Below are 18,479 nucleotides of genomic sequence, written 5' to 3' on the forward strand. Positions count from 1 at the left end.
TTTAGAAGCTTTGTGAAACCTAATCTGCTGTGATGATTCAGCCTTATATTTCTGTAGTGCCTGCAGCAATGCATAAATCCCCACAGTTGTGTTTGCAGGAGGATTTCTCTCGATTTGAAAATTGTTTTTTCTCCTCTGAGAAAAGCTTTGACCAGTAATGTGTGGCATGACGTGCAAAAGCCACAGGAAGCCAATCAGCCGCATACTAATGCTGACAAGACGGCTGCTTTTAGTGGCCTCGTGCTCATCAGATCAGGTTCACAAGGTGAGGGAAGCAAAGATAGAGAGCACCTTTCACAGGAGACATCTCGTGGGACAGATAGCGTCTTGAAAGGAGATGACGAAGGTGGCATTACGACAAGCTGCTGCGCTTTAGAGCCACCGTGCATTAAAGATGATGAAGTCAGTAATGTGGAGAGAACGAGAGAGAGAGAGAGAGAGAGCGAGAACATCGACTCTTTGGATAATTGTAATTCAGACGCCGTCTCAGGTATCCGAGGCCGAGGGTGAACTGGGAGAGCGCGTTGTGCGTCGGTATGAATACATTATGAACTTGTGCACGCCGATGCACCATGCAATCATCTCCGCCAGATGGAACAGCGCACAGAGCGTGGCCCATCAAACCCTGCCAGCTTGACAGGGAAGATGTATGGATGCCCCCACCCTCCTGGAACTCATTCCCATCACTTATTCCGCTCATTCTCCCTGCAACAAAGCCTGTCCCTTTGGATCTCCTTCTTCCTCTCCGTCTCATTCCCTCTCTCCCCGAGCCCTCACTTTTCAAGGCTTCTCCCCAGGCGCAGTTGTTTTCATGAGCCCCACTTGGCCGGCGCCAGGTGGTGTGCCAACGTTCCATTCCATCCCATCAAATGACGTGCGCTGAAGGGACCTGCATCAGTCTGTGCTCACTCAAGAGTTACCAACCCACCCAACCACCAACCGCAGCACACGGCAACCTGTGCACTCCGATATTTAAAGAGATTGTACTCTTCCGTCGGGCTCATTCCTCAGCACACCCAACCGAGATGTTATTTCTGGATTACAACAGACATATGAATCATTCCTCCTCTTAAACGCACCATAAATGCCATCATCAGTTACCGATGGCAGTAACCTTTAAAAGAAAGTGATTTCACACTATAGCTACCCACTTTGATGCCAGTCGTGCTGGCTTAAGTGGACACTGACGAGTGGGCACTGTTAGTTTTACAGTGTGGCTATAATGTGAGATAATGTGTTCCTGGAGCATTTCTGCAGTAAATAGGAAGGGCCGGGAGCCATCTGCTGATCCATTTCAAAATATGGTCTTGCGTCAAAGGAAAAAAAGAACTGACCAATAAAACAGATGCAGCGTTTATATTGGAAGTCACTCTTTTTTTCCTTTCGTCCTCTTCTTCAAAATGGATTTATCTTAACGTCTGTTTTAACCATCTGTTGAAATAAGGCCCCGTTGGCATGAAGCGCAGAGGAAGAAAACAAGTGTAGAGGAACAATAAAAGTGATTCACGGTTGCTGTTACGCATACGTTGAAATCGCAGAGATTTGTGTGGCATCTTGTTGCCAGACTTTAAAAAAAATGAGGAAAAGGATAAATCCTTAAAGGCTGTGAAAGTGTAAGACCTCACAGGGGAACTCGCATAAAAAACACTTGTAATCTCCTCTCGTGCCTCATCTACAAACAGACAATCATAATTGAAATAGGAACAATGGAGGTTTTGCAATTACACTACGAGCCCAACTACAATTTTCAGCATCTTTTGAACAAACAGTAAATAATTATTTACTGACTTCTTATCTAGAGAGGCAGAATTAGAGCATTTTTCAATAAAAGGCCTTTCATACTGAGATTAGTGCTCTCAAACGCTAGTATGAAGCCCGTCCAACTCTCAAGTCAATGACTCACTCAGCTTCCTGGCATGATCAGATGCCAGCTGAAAAGTGGGGAGAAAGAGAGATAGAAACAGAAAGATGGCACATGCAATATGGCTCAGCACCTAGACACATGGCTTTAACTGGCTATCCACCAACACTGCTGTGTTTTTCACTGTGTCCCTCATTAGCAGCGTGTAGGTTAAAGTCACACACATCCTCAAGGGATTTGCGCTTGGTCCACAAGCAACACTCTGTCATTGAAAAAAAGTTTGTTTGGTGAAAACAACATCACATAAAAAGAATGTAACATGGCCAGAAAAAGTAGACGTTCAAAACTTGTGATAGACGAGATATATATATATTTATTGTATATTGACCGGTATTTGGCTATTTTGAGATTATAACTGTCCCTGCTTGGTGGATTAACAGAAGCGGTACTTTCCGCTTGCGTCTGTTCCAGAATCTACAGTCAGCCTTATCATAATTTTGTTTTTGAGTGTTTTTGTGTAACCTGAAGATTGTTTAGACTTGACCTCTTCCTTGCACTTTTTATCAAAAGACAAAACCTTAATAATCCTCTAGAGATTCAGAAGAGATCTCAAGAATGTGTCTCAAACTGTGCTCAGATTTGTCAAGATACCAAAGCTGTAATGAAAAAGCTTTCAATTTGAAGCCAAACATTTCTCATCAGATTCTACTGTGATTAGATCATTAGATCAGATTTTTTATCACAGCTTTGGTATATTGGCAAATCTGAGCACAGTTTGAGACATTGTTGAGATCTTTAAATCTCTAGAAGACTATTAAGGTTTTATTAATTTTGAGAAGAAAAAGACACAGGAAGATTTCATTTGCTTTTCATTTAATATCATCTAGCAGACCTAATTGCAATGTTCCCAATTCCTTTGGGAAATACACTGCCAGTTAAAAGTTTGGACACATTTTAGAATTAGTCATCAAAACTATGAAATGACACTTTTTATAAAACAATGAAATAACATTTTTAGTTTTGTAAAGAAAAATGATATGTAAATGCGTAAATGTAAATGTATTTATTTACAAAATTTACTTCAAACATTGAAAAAGCATAAGCTTTTAGATTAAAAGTGTTTTTAAAGATCTCGAGAAACATAAAATGTGTCCAAAGCTTTGACTGGTCATATAAGTGGCCATATCATTTCTTGCAATTTAAATAGTAAGCTGCCATTAAATAATACTATGAATATCTCAGCATCAGATTGGCCACCGAATAACCCGTAACGATCAACAACATGCAACTTCTAACAACCTAACAGAAGTCTAGATTGAAAGAGCCCAGAGAACTTCATGAGGTTCCCTGGAAGTTTTCAAAATGCTAAGAAACACGCGTCAGATGTTTCATCCATATCCGTATACAGCTCCCGTCCTCTCCTGCAGTTCAAACAGACTGCAATTACCTCTGCACTCTGCTCATTGCCCTCAGTACCACTCAAACCTGCAAATTGTAGGCCTTTATCCACTTATTCACTTTATTCATTTCAGCCACTTATTCTCACTGGCTGTGGGAGCTATGAACGGACGTCTCTCCACGCTTGGCAACAAAAAGCGTGGCAAGTCTCTGATGCTAGGACGAGTCGAGCCCACGGCGGTGGATGCCAAATCAATTTTCGACAGATAATAAAGAGGCTCATGTTTTACATTAACAAAACGCTATTTTACTACACTCAAAAATGTGAGCTAATAATATATTGCTCTCGCTAACTGAAAACACAGCTACGTGATAAAAGAATAACTGAAAGGCACAGAGGAGGAGGTGGGGGGAAGGAGATTGCGAGAAAAAAGAAAGACCCTGGCGGCAGAATGACGGTTTATTTCAGCTGGGACCTCTGTCTGCAAGTGTTTTGAAAATATCACATGACAGAAGCCATGTGTTCAAAATTAGAGTGAGTTAAGTCCGCTGTGCAGAAAAATATGTCGACAATTTATGAAACGCAGTCCTGGATGGAGATTTACTAAGTAGAAACAGATTCAGAAAACAACTACCCCCCACCCCCACCCAATTACTGCACACGCACACACACACACACACACACACAAACTGTCTCTTTCTCGATCTCTCCCTCCCTTCCTCCTTCTCTTCTTCTTTCCCTCCACGAGACCTTAAAAATGGTTCGAGTCACATCTGGCAGGCAGGAGACGCAGGAGATGGTGGAGTATGACCTAACGTCAGGGCACTTCCACCCTGAGCGCTTTTCTGTGTGTGTGCGCATGATTGTGGCACTGGCCACAGTTTGCTAATGGCTTTCAGTACAAGGAACTGAGGCGTAGCTCCAGGCAATGACTGCCCCTGAACCGATTGGCTGCCATCACTGAGTGGCTTCTTAATGTCTAAATACACTCTAGAGAGGCTGTCTTTTATGCTCAAACTTCGGTCAAAAGCCTTGTTGCCATACTAAAAAAAAAAAAGAATCGGGAAATTGTATGGGAAACATGTACCAAAAACAGTGTCTCTAACAAAACAGTAACAAAGCTAAAGGAAGAGAAGATATATGCTACTTGTTTTCATATTACCTAGAGAACAACCTTCTCTACATTTACAGCAACATAATGCAAGTAAAATAACAAAGTACTGACAAAAAAACTGACAAAGTACATCAAAAAAATGTACAAAACACTGTCTCTATTAGAGAATCTACAAGAAGAGACTTGTTTCCATTCTGCTTTTTTAAGTACCATAATACACCATCAATATATGTCAAACTGAGAAGGTGTTACATATATATCGTTAAAAACACCCTGGCTTACAAAAGAATAGATAGAAAAATACAGGCACTTAAGCCCTGTGTCCACCAAAGCGTTTTTCCACATTGCTGGTGTATTTTTCCAATTGTTTTCAATGGGAGCGCCACGTTTTTTAAACGCCATGGGTCTCAATCATGAAACACGAGCAGAACGAATTTTTGTGTAAATCATGTGTAAAGTGGTTCTGGCGTAAATTTTCGGATTCATTAAACTGTTCGTATTTTCCCAATGTTAGTTGGTACACAAGAAATCCACACCTGCTCCCAGCCACGCGTAAATAGTGCGCTTAACACCCGAACGCTTTGCTTATTAATAAGGCTGCATTTTAATTCACCTTAATCGGGTACATATTTGCACAGGATTTTGAAAAAATATTATATATAGTAATTACATACGGTTTTTCTTATTATGAGAGCCAGTAATAGCATCTGCGATGGTGGTCCTTCTCCAGTTTGAATACTATTTTTCCGAAGTGAACTAATTCGTTTTTTGCTCTCAAGCTTAATGTCGAACCATTTTCTTCTCACTTCTGGGAATGTTCGATTAACAGACGAAACTCCATTAACTGCATCTGTAATATGCTGCCAAGCTTCCTTTTTTTTTAGGACCCGATATGCCACCCTGAGCGCTTGAAAATAAAATGTGGCGTTTTGAATGAACTTCTGATAATAAAACTTTTTTTTCCATTCACATTCATGTCATAATATGATGCCCATATATAGTTGTCAGTCGGATTTAATGGGCGGGATTTATGGTAATTGAGAATGAACGTGCACGCGCATCCCATTTACGACTGATTGGAATTCATTAACACACACACACACATTTCACTATCACATCTGACGTTTACGAAGTATTTGTGAATCAGGAGAAGAGTTTTCGGGAAGGTCTCTTTACGCGCAAATCACTCGCATATTTACTCGTATATTTACGAATGTTTCATGAATAAGCCCCCATGAGCGTAAACAAGGCGTTGAGCGTTTTTTTCACGCTGAAGCGCCCGGCGTTTTTTACTGGTCGCCGAGAGTTGAAGAATGTTCAACTTTGCGTAAAACGCAGCGCTCATTACTGTCACTTTTTACCCAACCGTCCAATCACAGTGGAGGAGGGGCGGGACTAATATAATACCGCCACATTCTGATTGTACAACGTCAACAGATGACAACAAGCATAATAACAGAACAAAATAATTTAAAACAAGAGCCAGAGAAAATACGTTACATTGTATCAACATTTTAATATAGAATCAACACAGAAACAAAATATGTGTGAAATGAGATACTAGTAACATTTTCGCGGATATTCCATATCATGGACAAGCAAAGCATCTTGACTGAAAAAAAAATGCTGCGCTGCCAAATGCTCTCAAGCGCCCATAGCTAGGCGTTTTCAACAGAGAGCCTAGAGTTTTCAGCTGGCTAAAAGTGGACACACGGCCTTACTGTTGTTTTCATACTTTTCAATACAATAGATGAACCCACAAGCAAAATATTAAACTATGAAAGTTTTTAAAAAAAATATTGCATGACACTTTTGTGCACAAAAAAGCCACAAAACTAAGAGCTACAAATATACAGGGACTTAGTCATGTTTCTGCATTACCCATACCCAATAGAATGACCTCTATTATCTAATTAAAGTAGCATAGGCTATTCTTGCGAACTGAGAACATGCGTTATAAACAAACTGTACGAAAACACTCTCGCTAACAAAAAAAGCTATAAAACTACAAGCAGAGAGGAAGGAGCCAAGCTCTGCTCAGCACTGAGAGCTTCAGTCCCTGCCACAGATGGACGGCACTGTGTTTGGCACTCTGCCAGCGAGTGAACAGATTGTCCGTGGCGGCAGCCTGGAGGAACGGTAGCTCCAGTGCAGATGGGTGTCCGAAATAACCCAGTGTCAGTTCTGCTCAAGTGTCCCTGACCTGGCACACGCGCATGCTTACAGCTGCTTCCTCCAGAGCTTCCCAGAACAATTCTACACATGCACACACTATTTCACAAACACACTGTACACAAAGGCCAATGTTAACAAACACGTTTTAAGTGCTGCAATGTTCGGTAAGGAAACGACACGAAAGAGACACTTTTAAAGAAATACTTTTGCTCCATTTATACCGTTCCACAGTTGAACTGAGCCAAATACACAGCCAACAATGTTACACTTGGAAGTCTAAACACAAACAGAAAGAGAAGTGGAGGCTGGGTAGATGGAGAGGGGGAGTCAGAGAGGTGGGCACCAGACGGGTTGGCTGGCAGAGAGGTAGTGGCCATGGCACACAGGAGAGCAGCAGCGCCAACAGAGCTTGTCTCACAACACCATCTGTGAAGAGCAGCACTGAGATCTCCCTGCAGCCTGCATACACACAGCACGCCAGCTGCCCTCTGCAACTCTCCTCTCTCATTTTCTTTCGTTCAGTCTGCTTTCCTCACTTTCATGCTCCTGCACTGTGATTTGACTGTTTCTATAGCAGATCTCTGTTCTTTCTGAACAGGGCTCAAAAATAAGGATGTGAGAGACATTAAGGCCAGTTGATGTACTGTCAGGCCATTGCTGTATTGGTTCTACATCTTACATTTCTTGGGCTTGTATTTGAGATTTCATGTGTTGAGAACATAAACGTTTGATTTTCAGTGATAAAGGAAATGTTGCAAATGTGTTGATTTAAATCAGTGACCAAGGTATAGTTATAAGGCTAGCATAGAGAATGACTTTAAGATAGTCTTGGAAGCCTTACTGAAAAAGGGTTCTAAAAAGCACAAAATTCGTGTTTTTTAAATAAATATGATCATTTTACAGGATTGGCAAATTAAAAACATTATGCACCGAAAACGTAATCAAATGTAAAATACGTAAAAACGTGAACTACTGACCTGAACAGGCCAGTAAGAAAAAAAAACCTTATTATTGAGTCTTGTATTATACATCTATATCTTCTTATGTTTATTGTTTACCAACATTCCCTTCCACAAGCAGACATAAAATGAATCTAAGCTAATCAAAATAGGCATCAACTGCATGTAAAAAAAAAAAAAAAAAAAAAAAATCTCTCTCATAAAACTCCATCAATAAATGCATTAGTTGTAACAAAAAATATAAAAAGCAGCATCAATTGAATAAGGTTGTTTCTTCCACATGCATTCAAAAAGGCAATAACAGCAGTAGAAGTTGCCTTAAATAGGCTAATTCTATATTTACAAAAAAATTACTTTCAAAAATGAACATGCACAATTTCCCACCGACAGTCAAAACAATCAAAGCTTCACAATCTCACCTGGCATCATAGATGATGGTGACAATCTTATCAAATAATCCAGGATATTTTTTTCTATTTCTACCAGGTTCCCTGTAACCAAAGTCTCTTTGCGTCTTTCTGTGCTCTGCGAGGGGCACGGTGGTTGGCACAGGACCCCAAGGCCGGTACACCAGGTCCAAACGGGAGAGTGGAGCAGCCTGTCCTCCTGCTTTCAGAGCCTTAGAGGGACAGATGGAGACCTGCCTCTCGTTCTGCTCTGCTTCCAGGGATGCCCTGCACTAACAAGGGCACGTGTGGCCGCTGGGGCCTCGCGCTATCCTGCACACGCTCGCTCCCTGAGCCCGCAGACTGAGACAATGACAGCTAGAGCACACGCAAATGCGAGCACACACGCTCCCCGCCTCCTCCGCTGACCCCTCCCAACTGATGTGCGGCAGCCACACAAAACACAGCACGCGTATGAGAGAGCGAGGGGGGGGGGGGGGGGGGATTAGATAGATAGATAGATAGATAGATAGACAGACAGACAGACAGACAGACAGACAGATAGACAGATAGACAGACAGACAGACAGATAGATAGATTGAAATACAAAAGTAAGACAGAAAGATAGATTTGTGCTGTGAATCTGCCCTCTCATATGCTCTGAATTAAGTGCAGTCTTGCAAAAACAACCCTCTTCTGGTCAACTGGCCAATCTGAGTTCATTCACATCTGCTTCTGCTTAACCAGATTCACTTCATACTTTACTACTACATTCATAATCAGATGAAAAATATAGATCTGAGGTGAACAGCGTGTTTGCTCATGTTTGTGAAGTCCAGATAATCGGATTCACTTATCAACCTTCTGATTCATCCGTCTAAAAATTTACTGTGTTGATGCTTAAATGCTTTAGATCCATCCAAAATACCAGCATACTGCCTGCATCAATCAGCCCCATCCACCATTTTTTTTTTTTTTGCAAGCAGCGGCGGGAACAACCTCATTAGAACCAAGAAAAATCAATTTGGAGAGTCCAAACAAAGGCATGCATCTGCCTCTACTGCTGTGTTTTAAGTCTCTAGAGTGGCGCTCTTCCCCCTCTCCCCCCACCCCTCGCACACGTTCTTTTTCTGCTCTCTTTCTCAGATTTGCCGTTTCTCTCTCTCCCCTCCCAGACTGCCATCACTGCATGTGATTAACATATGTCTGGGCTTTCAGCCCCTGTCAGCTTGAAGGCATTTCTCCCAGCCGCCTTAAACAGCAGATGAGCTCCATGTGGAGGAAACACTCAGGAGAGGAAGAGAGAGGGAGAGAGAGGGGGAGAGAGAGAGAGAGAGAGAGAGAGAAAGGATGAGAGACAGATTTGTTCTTCTTGCATGTTTAGTGGCGGATCTACTCTTTTTGCACCTCCAACCTGTCTCTCCACTGTGGGGGTTGGACAGATTGTGACTTTGAGATAAACAGCACCGGCGAAGAAACATTTCAATCCCAATAGCAGTGAGATTCGCCACCACAACTGTCTCAGAGTTGGGTAATAATACAGTATGGATAATTGTACCTTAAATCAATGTTCAAATCACCAGCAAAAACAGAGAATTACTTTTCTGAAAATTCTTACTGGCATAGCGCCAAACAATGTTGATTTGTTTTAAAGCAGCACTAAGTAGGAATTCCGTTTTTGTCAAACAGCGACCCCTAGAGTTGCTGTGGAGTACTTGTACTGTCGTGAATAGCACTCACGCAGAGATGGCTCGCACTCACGGCTGGATCCCCTCCCCCTGCACACCGGTACCTGTTCAGTAGGATGGATGCTGTAACGAGTGGAAATAAGGTATGGCCCCTTTAAAAGCTGCGCGCGTGCCCTGTTTAACTGTCGGCAGTCTGTATTGTATGTGCGCCTCGAACACCACATGTATACGGCGCCGGGTTATTTCTGTTTGATGCTCATTTTATCAGAATTTTATCAGATCTGTTTTTTGCCGTAAAGCAATTCGTTACCTCGCGAGACCTGATATCACACGATACTTCCTAACACTGAGGCCGGCGGCCCGCCAGCCCAAAGTTGCAAGGGTGGTTTTGCGGCTCACAGGCACCGGGGGGTGCGAGACGACCACCATTCAACACGAAATCAGTAATATAAACATTACAATGACTCCAAAGCTGTTCGGTTAAGGTAAAAAAGTTACTTAGTTCACCTTTAATTGCCAACGGTTGCATTCACTTGTAAATTACGAACATTACCAAATCTCCAACAATGCTAGAATTCCTCATTTGCTTTATCCTGCAGCTATAAAGTAAAATGCAGTGCAGTTATCATAAAAGTCATAAACGGTCAATTTTGCAACAAGGTATAAGAAGAAATTACACTGCTATACGGACAGAAACGCATTCAAACTTTGTGATTGACGCCTACACCAGCTCTTTCAGAAAATGCAAACATAATCGAACAATTCTAGGATGATCGCCTACCATGAGGTAAAAAACAATACTTGCTGCATTTATAACCTGCAATGAGGTGTGTGAGAAAATGTCCTTTCGACTTCCTTTTTGTCAGCACTTGCACACCTTCATGTCCACTCAGCACAAAGCCAGATTCATCAATTCCCCTAGCCTCTGAACGAGTACATTTCTCAAAATCCGCTACATCTATGATTTTATTGAGAGGCAACATAGCAAACTAAATATTCAGGCTTTTCTGTGGGTCCCTTCCGTCCCCTCCCTCCCCTTAAACCAATCTGACAGCCCTTTCAGAGCCGGTAGGAAGAGAATATATTTCCAGCCCAGCTTGATAAAGGCCTGCTTTAAGAGTTGGCTGCATTAACAGACTGAAAGAGCAGGAACGAGACAATGCGATATGAGGAAACTGTGAGCTGAAGGGATTCCACTTCTTTCGCGTTCCAAGGACCAATAGCGCCAGTTTTTTTTGTGACTGGCTTAAGAGCTTCTTAAAAAGCCAGTGAGCATACAGATACCTCTACAGCAGGGTCTTTTCCTGCGAAGGTCCCAACTGGGAAAGCGGGAACGAGTTGCACACATGCAGTGTTCCCACACGCTCAGACCCTTGACCTGTGCTGCAGGCCAGGTTACATAGGGGGAACATGTTTTTAGTGGTCTGCTGATGCTGAAAAAGGGCCCAAATTAGCTTCTTTTTTTTTTATAGTCTACTTCTCGACTCAACCCAAAGGACTTTATCTTCCACACAGCTGGAAGTCATTAGAGCTCTCTTATGATCTGCTCATACGCAGGGCGGCTGAGCTGGAGAGGTTGCAATGAGACAGAAAAAGAGAAAGCAGAGGAAGGGAGGAACTGTGGAAAGAAAGACGATCATTAGATCAGCCAGTATGATGTTGTCTCTCAGAGGAAACCCCAAAGGGCACGACCGAGGGTACGAATCACAGTGTAAATGTTTCTCAGCCACAACAGACAGCAGAAACCACATGAAGGGCTCCTTGCAGAAGCAAAACACTGGATACAAGAATCAAACACAGCAAGAAAAGTACTCAGCTAACATCATATATAAACTGTGTGATAGGAATGCTTGTGTTTCATCTCATGCAGATCTGCTACAAATATGAAAACTCAAACAGGTTGGAAATGCCTCTGTTGATCTTGTGCTGTCAATTCACACTTATTTTTAATATAAAGCCACAGATAAATTGTCTACATAATGCAGGGAATAGTATTATGAATGGATGACCTATGTTAAGCAGCAATCCCATAAAATAACAGCATACAGATTTCAATTACCCAGTTACCGTAATGTAATTAGAAAAACATTACTTTTAGTTTCGGTTTCCAGCTAAATGGAAAATTTATTTTCAGTTTCGTAAAAAATTATATTTCTGTGCATCACTTGGTTTCTTTATGTATCTTGTGTGAATGAAGGCACCATAGCTTTCTTAGCCACCTTAGTGTTGAGGGTCTGCATGAAAAAAATAAGAGAAAAAGCCAAAGCAAGCATGTGTGTGTGTTTATGTGTGTGTGTCCAGTCCTGAGCCATCTGTCCGTTCTGCTGTCCCTGAGTCCCAGAGCAAGCTGTGGCTGAGGGCCGGGGCCAGATCTGTTCCACAGCTATTCATGATTTTCCCACTCCACCTTTTCAGCATGACTGTGGCACACAGTGCACGCCAATCAAGTTGAACAACTGTCACCAGGTCCAAAGAGACCCTCCCTCCTCGCCCCCTGTGACGGCAGAATAATCCCGCTCTCCAGTCTTTATAATGTGTGCAAGTATCATCTGAATGTGCGGCTCACACTAGAAAGTGAAACAGGCAGTTGTGCTGATTCATGAAAAGCATGTCGTCAGTAAAGATCAGCCCCCTCATTCAGACCCGAGCCAGACTCTGCTCTCAGCCCAGGCATAGACACTTGCACCGTCTGACAGCTGAGTCGCTCTTTCTCATTGCGGAAAACAGACCATGTTTCATTAGGCGATGAATTCAAATTCTTTTGTCTGTATAATAAGAGCGAAAGGGAAGTGAAGGAAGAGATGCCTACATGGCTCATCCTTTAGTGTTTGCACACTAGGTGGTGCTATTAATACATACTTCAAAAATTACATTTTCACACATACACGCACACACCAACACATACAGTGTGACTGATTCATTGTGTCTGGTTCTGCATTTAGGTAACAAACAAAAAACACCTACGTCTCATTTCTAAATCCTGATCACGAGCCGTTCGGTTTTCAGAGGCGAGTCCAGATGCGCACTGACAGATTCACCAGCAAATGCTGAAGAGAAGAAAAAAAAAAGATGTTTCTGCTTTAGAACGTTTTTGTCAACTTTTTCGAAAGTGAGGATACCAGCTGTCCCAGCTTATGTTTAGATTATGTAATGCAAACATATTGTGGAAAGAGGATAGAAACAGCAACATGCAGCCTCTTCAGTTCTGATATTACTTTCAGTATCCTCATGAGTGACTAACACAAAAAGAGAGAGAGCGAAACAAAACAAGAGGAATCTGTCAGTGGGACCGGAGCTGCCTGAGCGAGAGATCGAGCCCAACAGGAACCAGTCATTCCTGGCCCAGCCCTTTTCCACACAATGGCCTTTAGAATGGAAGGAACCATGGGCCCGGCAGAGATAGCCCACTGTCAGGAACCAGGACGGACAGGGCCCGCCCGGCCTTCCCGGGCAGGATGTCGCTGCTGCTGGACTGCGCGGCCCTGATATCCTACGTTCACACATTCTTCCCCCACCGGCAGGCCGGGATGTTTTGCTCCTCAGGTAATTAGAGTCGGAAGCCCTGAGGGCAGGCGAGCTCATGACCTGACCTCCACTGTCCTGGTCGAGAGGTTGGTCCCGCTATCAGGCTTCCGCAAGCCACGGCTGGGGCATCAACAAGCTGCCGCTATCCGCCGCACTCTTGCCCTTCTTGAGGAACACCCAGCAGGCAAATGAATGGCAGAAACTACACCGATTTCCACAAAAATCGAATGCTCGTCATTCAATAAGTCCCTTGTTCTTAGGGATTGTTCACCCAAAAGTGAAACTTGTCATAATTTCCTCACCTTCTTGTCTTTCTAAACAATACTAAGTCCCTCGAAAAGGGGCTGAGGTATGGATTTCATATATGCCCACACTCTATACTCACAGATTATGATAAAACACTCTCCAGCATCCTCATGAAATATTCACTAGCCCCAGCGAGGTGAGAACAGATAGCGCTGTGTTTCTGAGGCACACTGACCCGGGGTGTCCCGGGCAGACCCCGAGCATCCCTCTGGTCAGCACTGCTCTACTTCAGCACACCTCCGACCACATATTACCGCCAGCAGCCAGCTGCAGTTGCCATGACAACGGGCACTGCAGATATGTTGTGAGGTGAGCAGCCTGTCAACCTGCAGAGGGGCTTTTGTGTGTGTAGTACATGCTAAATAAAGTCACCGCCACTATTACAAAGAGAAAAAAAGAGAAAGAAACAGATACAGAGGACATAAAAAGAGAAACTCATTGCTATTATTAAAATATATGGTGATCAGCGCAGCAGTGGATGATGAGTAATGCTCGACCTCGCTTGAATCAAAACAGTATCATGTCACAGCCGTAAAACTAAATCAGTCCTCTGGCATATGTGTGCTATTAACATCACTTGTCCATTGCACAGAAAGCCTCTTAGCTACTAAATCAAACCCACAGATGGCATGAAGTCTGAGACGGGAGAGGAGAAGCATTGAAGGAAAGAAGGGGCTAAACAACTGCTACACTCTCAGTTCAGGGTTTACATTCCTCTATCAGCCAAGAAAAGCCAGGGACATAACGGCTTCACCACCTGGAAAAAGAAATGCAAATAATTTGTTTTGTTAAAAAAGGGAAAAAATAGAGTTTTTCTCGTTCCCAAAGAACATCAGCAATTTTTTCTTATTGTAATATGTCCTTCCAAATCTACCAACAGTCATATGAATAAAGAATATTTTGTCCTTTTAAAATAGTATTACAGATGTAAACAAAAAATGTAAAAAAAAAAATTTGTGTATATCTTATTTGTTATGTTTAAATTACATTTATCTTTATCATGATGAAAAAGATATTAATATCTCTCTGGACACTATTTTTGTTTTCATTTTTATTTATACTTATTTAAATTTTAACATGTAATCAACATTAGCTACAGACAGATGCAGATTTAAAAAAAAAAAATCAATATATTTAATTAAATATAGCCTACATTCCCAGTGATTCTGGTATTTGGCAAAAATAGGTCCTTTGGCAAAGTAATCCATGACCCGAAGTCATTTTTCAGTCTGGAGCCCCGCACAGCCAAAAATGCATAACAGTATAAACACAGACACGTGATCCGTGAATTGTGGGTAGTGAACACATTTCCACATCAATACAACTACCGTGTGTGCTATTAAAAGTGTTTTAGAAAAAAACAACTCAAACAATCCTGTCATTTCATCCTCTGCTGAAACTCAAGAGATCAAGATGCAGAGAGCAGATCAATAACACTGTCAAGCACTCCAAAGTCAGAGTCTGAAATGAACGCAACGCACAGAGGCAGACGCCTTTGAAAAAGTAAGATCTGCGAGAATGAGGACAGCAGGAGTTAATCGAACTCTATAGCCTCCAGCTACATGCTTCTACTACAAATGCAACATTTCTACCACAAATGTTCAGTTATACTGAAATATTGTGCATTGGTTTGCACCATCAAGCTAATAAAAAATACATGAATCTGTAAAGTTATGTTGCTCTGTATAATGTATAACATTACAGCCTGGATTATCCATGAACGAGGCGATCTGATTATAACATTATTCCACAGCCCATCATAAATAAAGCTAGTGATTATTGGCGAACAAGCCAGGCTTGCAAGAGTGAATCAAATCTGCACATTAAAACATGATACTGTGATGCTTCTGGATGTGCCGCTGTACAGACCATCTCCTCCCGTTTCATTCCTCCCTCACTACTTCCTTCTTCTATAGTTTGTGGCATCTGGCACAGTGACTCTACGTCTGCTCAATCGCTCTGAGCTCCACTCTCAATCTTCCCTCGCTCTCTGGTCTCTTAAAGGGTTGCCTGATCTCCTCCCTCTGGTTTCCTCTGCCACGTCCAGACTGGTCCTGCTCGGTGCTGATATAGTCCTGGCCCGCAGCCCTTCCCATCAATCTCCAGCCTGTGGCATCTTTGAACACAGAAAGGCCCCACCCTGACAAATGCCTGTGAAAACTTTATTCCATCCAGTCCTTCTCTCTTTATCTTTGCCGTTCCTTGTGTCCTACGGTCAGTTGTGGCCCCAGCCCCGTCTTTCCCATCCGTTTTGCTCTGTGCCGTCGGATCCCGTCAGATCAATGCCTCGCTCTCGCTGTATCCAATAATCATGTAGATCTGGACTTCTAGTCCGCTCTGAATCCGTTTTACTGTCCACTCTTCATCGACTCTCTGCGTTACCCATAATCCACTCTTTGGCTTAACTCCATTTTCATCTCATCATGTCTGATAGCATATTCCCAGAGGCCCTCTGGTTGTGTTAGAGGAAAAAAAAAAAATCACTTTTCTTTTCATGGTTCCAGATAACCCGCCACCCTCCCTTCACGATCGACACCCACCTCCGTCACCCCCTTCCCCCCTCCCAGAATGTGGATAAATAATTGAAAACAAGTGCAGGGATTTGCCAGACTGTAAGCTTCCTTTCATATGTTAATTACTCACAAACAGTTGTTTTGAATAAAGGCATTCTCCTCTCTCTCCTCCTCTTCGGGCTCCAAATCTTGTGTAAAGAAAAACGTGGTGCCAATCGCATATAAATCCAACTTTCTGTTTATAGCATTAATCCATTTTGTGCGCACACACACATACGAACACACACACACCCAGGCGCCTCCAGCGCTCAGCTGATGCAAGGGGCCTTTTAAGAGAATCGTGTTTGGCGCGGAGCGACAGGGAGCACCAGACGGGAGCCAAAAGTGAGATCTGAATAAGCATGCTGTGAGTGTGCACGCTCTCTAATCAGCCGCCGACTTTTCCGTTTACACTGTCATTAAAAGCAATAGCCTGAGGCCGTGCATGACAAATCATCTCTTTGGCAATAAGTGCTCGGGGAGGCTGCGTCCAGAAGGACCCCCTTGTCAGTGACGAGCGCTGTCTTTCACGCTTCCATGCTGTGCACAATGATGGTGGCGAATCACCCCAGGATATATCTGGATACCGGATTAAAAATAGGAACGGATCACAATTGTTGATTAGTTGTCTAAGAACTGACTAGATGATTTGGGAGGTAATCTTTTTCTATTAGTTATTTTAGCAGTCGTACTGTACCTTTCATTTGCATGCTGCGCTTTAATTGTTTGATAAACTGTGCTTTAAACTGTTTGCACTGTATGTTCCATCGGGTCAAGTGAACCTAAAACCAGCCTAATTGTATAGTCCCTTTTAAAGGGATAGATCACCTTTCTGTCATCAATTACTCACACTCATATCCTTCCAAACCTGTATGACTTTGTTCTCTGGAACACACAAAAAAATATTTAGTCAATATAAAAATTACATGAAAAACGTAAACTTACAAAAGTCAAATAAGTTTAAGTTGAAATACTAAAACTAAAACTGAAATAAAAACCTAATTAAAGCAATATAGAAATATAAAAAAAATGACAAAAGCACATTAAATGAACGCATAACAAAATGAATAAAACCAAAATGAAAACTGAAAATCTTAATAAATACTGTAACAATATCACATAAATAACACGTTAATATCTTTAGCATATTTTATTCCAAAATAAGAAAGTCATAGAGGTTTGAAATTACATGAGGGTAAATGATGACAGTTTCTAAAAATTTTGGGTGAACCATCTCTCTAATACCAATTACTCAACTAGTCAGTCAGACAATCCTCCGACAAGTCAACTTAAAAATATATCGTTTTGCACATCGCTAACAAAAATACCGCAGGGGTCGCTGTAAGTAGCTATACAAGGGTGAGCATTCAGACCGTAACCTGGCCAACGCAAATTCTAGATGCGATTAGGTCTCCGGAGGACGAAAATGTTCGGAATTAAGTGTCTCAGGGTGAATGAAACCATGACAAGCTCCTAATCCCTCTATTGAGATGGCACGCTACACTGCGCACAACTGCAACACAATCTAACCATCAATGTGGCTTCAACCACACATAACACTGTGCCATATCGTACGCACAAACCCCCTTCATAGGAGTGTAGCAGCATCTCCCATATGGTGCCGGGAGGAGGAGGGGCTGGAGGGAGACGGTGAGAGAGACAGAAAGAAAGAACAGTTAAAATTTGCAAACATAAAATTACAGCTGCACCATTAGATTTGATCCCAGTGCAGCTGTGAAATATTATGTGGACAATTTAATACTGCCAAAGAGGAAACAGCAGATTAAGATCATATCTTTGCATCGCTGCCAAAGTGTGCGCTTGTTTCTGAGCCCATGCTTCGGAGGAGGGGATAGGCTCGTTACAGACGCATCTCCTTTCACGTCTCTCTCGCTTTCTCTGTTGGTAAGGTATGCAGGGAGGTGCAGACAGGGCTGTGCTTAGAGGGATGAGCCATTCACGTTTCACTCAGGCAGCCCTAAATGCCCTGCGAGCCAGTCATTTGTCCAGTCGCCGGGGGAACATTAAAACCAGACCAAAATAATTCTTTACAGTTATGGAAAAAGTGAAGAGAAGAAGAAAAACAGTCACATGCACACATCTTTTCCCTGAAAAGTTATTACATTTTGTCAATGGTATGGAGTAATGGCAATCATATGTGGAGCTGAACTCAGAGCGGTAGTCAAGGCTAGGCTAATCGCGCTAGCAGGACTGGGAACCCTCGACACATAACGGATACTTGTTACTGAAGTATAGCTTACAAAACCAGATGTTGATAAAGACACATTAAGACAGATGGGAGAACAATTACTGGCACACACAACTGTCCTGAAACAACTTAAAACATTTCTGACCTTATAAGGCAAGATGGATTTATAAGCTCTGCCATTTTATTGCTCCATGAGACCCCTTCCAATTCGGAAAGGGGTCTCGATTTTGCCATAGCTGCGCCATTCGCCGCACTGTGAGGCTATTTAAAACACTGGCGCTGAAGTGTATTTTGAAAGGAATAAA

General features: G+C 42.4%; 1 protein-coding gene across 6 annotated transcripts in view; it reads right to left on the reverse strand.

Moving 5' to 3' along the window:
• Positions 1-18,479, reverse strand: part of runx1t1 (RUNX1 partner transcriptional co-repressor 1) — a 130,925-nt gene that overhangs the window by 25,458 nt on the left and 86,988 nt on the right. Inside the window, exon 1 of one of the 6 annotated variants that reach the window (XM_056257666.1) lies at positions 12,547-12,565. The exons of 4 other annotated variants lie outside the window; for them this stretch is intronic. In XM_056257666.1, the coding sequence (XP_056113641.1) occupies positions 12,547-12,553 (7 nt within the window). In that variant the 5' untranslated portion in view covers positions 12,554-12,565. Of the gene's footprint in view, positions 1-7,927; positions 8,282-12,546; positions 12,566-18,479 lie in introns of those variants that run through there. One more of the 6 variants, XM_056257665.1, reaches the window with a different exon arrangement.

This window comes from Rhinichthys klamathensis, unplaced genomic scaffold (genome assembly GCF_029890125.1).
Source record: "Rhinichthys klamathensis goyatoka isolate OS25496 unplaced genomic scaffold, OSU_Roscu_1.1 h1tg000140l_1, whole genome shotgun sequence".
NCBI classification, from domain to species: domain Eukaryota; kingdom Metazoa; phylum Chordata; class Actinopteri; order Cypriniformes; family Leuciscidae; genus Rhinichthys; species Rhinichthys klamathensis.